This window comes from Plasmodium reichenowi, chromosome 11 (assembly GCF_001601855.1).
Source record: "Plasmodium reichenowi strain SY57 chromosome 11, whole genome shotgun sequence".
Taxonomy (NCBI): domain Eukaryota; phylum Apicomplexa; class Aconoidasida; order Haemosporida; family Plasmodiidae; genus Plasmodium; species Plasmodium reichenowi.
The window spans coordinates 896,378-898,656 of NC_033656.1; the positions used below are offsets into that span (position 1 = coordinate 896,378).

The following is a 2,279-nucleotide window of genomic DNA, read 5'->3' on the forward strand; positions in this document are numbered from 1 at the left end:
ATTAGTACATTTAAAATATGAAAAAGAGAAGAATATGTTATCATCATACGGTCTAATATTTGTATTTTTATATTTCGGATTAAACAATCTTGTATTATGTAATTCTTGGTTCTTATCGAAGACCATACCATTTTTTTCAGTATTTTATATGTTAGGTTCTTATTTTTATAAAGATATACAAAAATATATAAATAAAGATAAAAACGTAATGATTGAAGAAAATAATAAAAATAAATTATTAGGAGAAGATATAATATATAAACAATTAAAATTATTTTCAAAAGATACAAAATGTACTGAACAATTAATAAGCTTTAAAGAATATTGTAATGTGTTAATTAAGAAATATATACACAGTTATATAAATGTCCAAAAGTATAAAGTTGTAGAAACGTTAGAAAAAAAATTAAAAGAAATATATAATGATGAACAGAATTATAAAAATTCTCTACAAAATATATTAATACAAGAAATTATAAAAACAATATATGAAAAAATTAAAACAGATAAAACATTTGCAGATTCAATTTTAAATGATGCTATTAATAATATAAAAAATATAAATCAAAATGATACATTGATAAATTATGTAAAATCAGAATTACAAAATATACAGAAAATGGATCAAAAAAATTCAATTGTTACAAGTGTTTTAGAACAATATGAAAAGAAAAAACAACAATATCTATCAAAATATATTATACATACACACGAATTAAATAAAATTAAAAATATTATTAATAAATCTAAGCTTGATATAAATAATCTAAATCATATGGAATATAATGAACTCTTACAATTATTCAATACCATTAATAATAGATTTGGGTTCTATGTAAATGATGATTCTATATCGACCATAACATCACCAGATCCTGAATATAAATCTTTTACTCAACAAATAAATAAATTTATAATAGATACAAATAAATCCTTTCAACATAAAAAACTACTTGCCTTCTTAAGAGAATTCCACCATATATAATCAATATAATTATGTTATATTTAAATAAACATAAGGACACAATATAAATAAGTGTCTCTATATTTTTTTATACTTTATCGTGAGAACACCTTATGTACATCTCACAAATGGATATATTACCAATATGTTTATATATATATATATATTTATATATATTTATATATATATTTATATATATATTTACATATATTTATATATATTTATATATTTTTTTTTTTTTTTTTATTATTATTATTATTATTAAGAAACAAATGAGATACATAAAAATTAAATTAAAAAAAATATAAATAAATAAATAAATAAATTCCTATTTGACATATTTAAAATAAAAAATATAAGCAAAAGGTTACACATAAATGTGTAAACATATATGAAAAAATATATGTGCAAAAATATGCGTATATTAATATATATAAAAACTTAAAACTTTGAAGTTCATATATACTTATTATTATACAAAATGGGAAGGAGTGAATACACGTAAAAAATAGCACTACACATATATAAATATAAATATATATATATATATATATAAATATATATATATATATATATATATGTACATATTGTAAAACAAAAAGGGTAATATTATAACATATTATTAATTTATTTATTTTAAATGAATATGTTATTCATCCTTAAGAGGTGTTTATAATGTGTATAAATTTTTATTTTTTAAAATCCCTTCCTCCCAAATGTAATCATATATATATATATATATATATATATATATGTATATCATATTATTTAGTGCTTTTCTCGCTTATCCTAATGTATTATACCTTTGCATATTATTGTTATATGTTTTTTTTTTTTTTTTTTTTTCATTTTATTTAATTTTTTTGGTTTCCTTTCCTTTCCTATTTTTATAATAGTTTTGGACTTTCTTGTTAATATGGTCATATATTTTTTTAAAGGAGTATTTAATCATTTGGTAGATCGTTATTATTATTTGTAATAAGATGTTAATAATTAATATTATATGATTGTGGAATATAATTATGCCGATAAAAACGGTAAAAATAAATAAGACGATGGTAGAAAATATGGGAAAAGTATGTGAATAATTATATCTGTAAATCCATAAGAGAGAAACGAACATTACTAGGCTTAGTCGTGCCAGCGACGTGTTGAAATTTTTACCGTCAAAGGTATCTACAAGGTAACATAAAAAAAATAAAATATAACCCACATAGAAACAGGTATTAACATGTAAAAGGATATATATATATATAAAAGGTGCACATATATATATATATATATATATATATATATATATATATATGTATATGTA

General features: G+C 18.6%; 2 protein-coding genes across 2 annotated transcripts in view; one reads left to right on the forward strand and one right to left on the reverse strand.

Moving 5' to 3' along the window:
• PRSY57_1123600 (vacuolar membrane protein-related, putative) overlaps positions 1–985 on the forward strand; it is a gene marked incomplete at both ends in the record, with an annotated part of 1,491 nt that extends 506 nt beyond the window's left edge. Inside the window, one exon of the mRNA XM_012908200.2 lies at positions 1–985. This exon is cut by the window's left edge and continues 506 nt beyond it. Coding sequence (XP_012763654.2) covers positions 1–985 — 985 coding nt within the window.
• Positions 986–1,814: 829 nt separating this feature from the next.
• Positions 1,815–2,279, reverse strand: part of PRSY57_1123700 (hypothetical protein) — a gene marked incomplete at both ends in the record, with an annotated part of 969 nt that continues 504 nt past the window's right edge. The window contains one exon of the mRNA XM_020114953.1: positions 1,815–2,140. Coding sequence (XP_019970321.1) covers positions 1,815–2,140 — 326 coding nt within the window.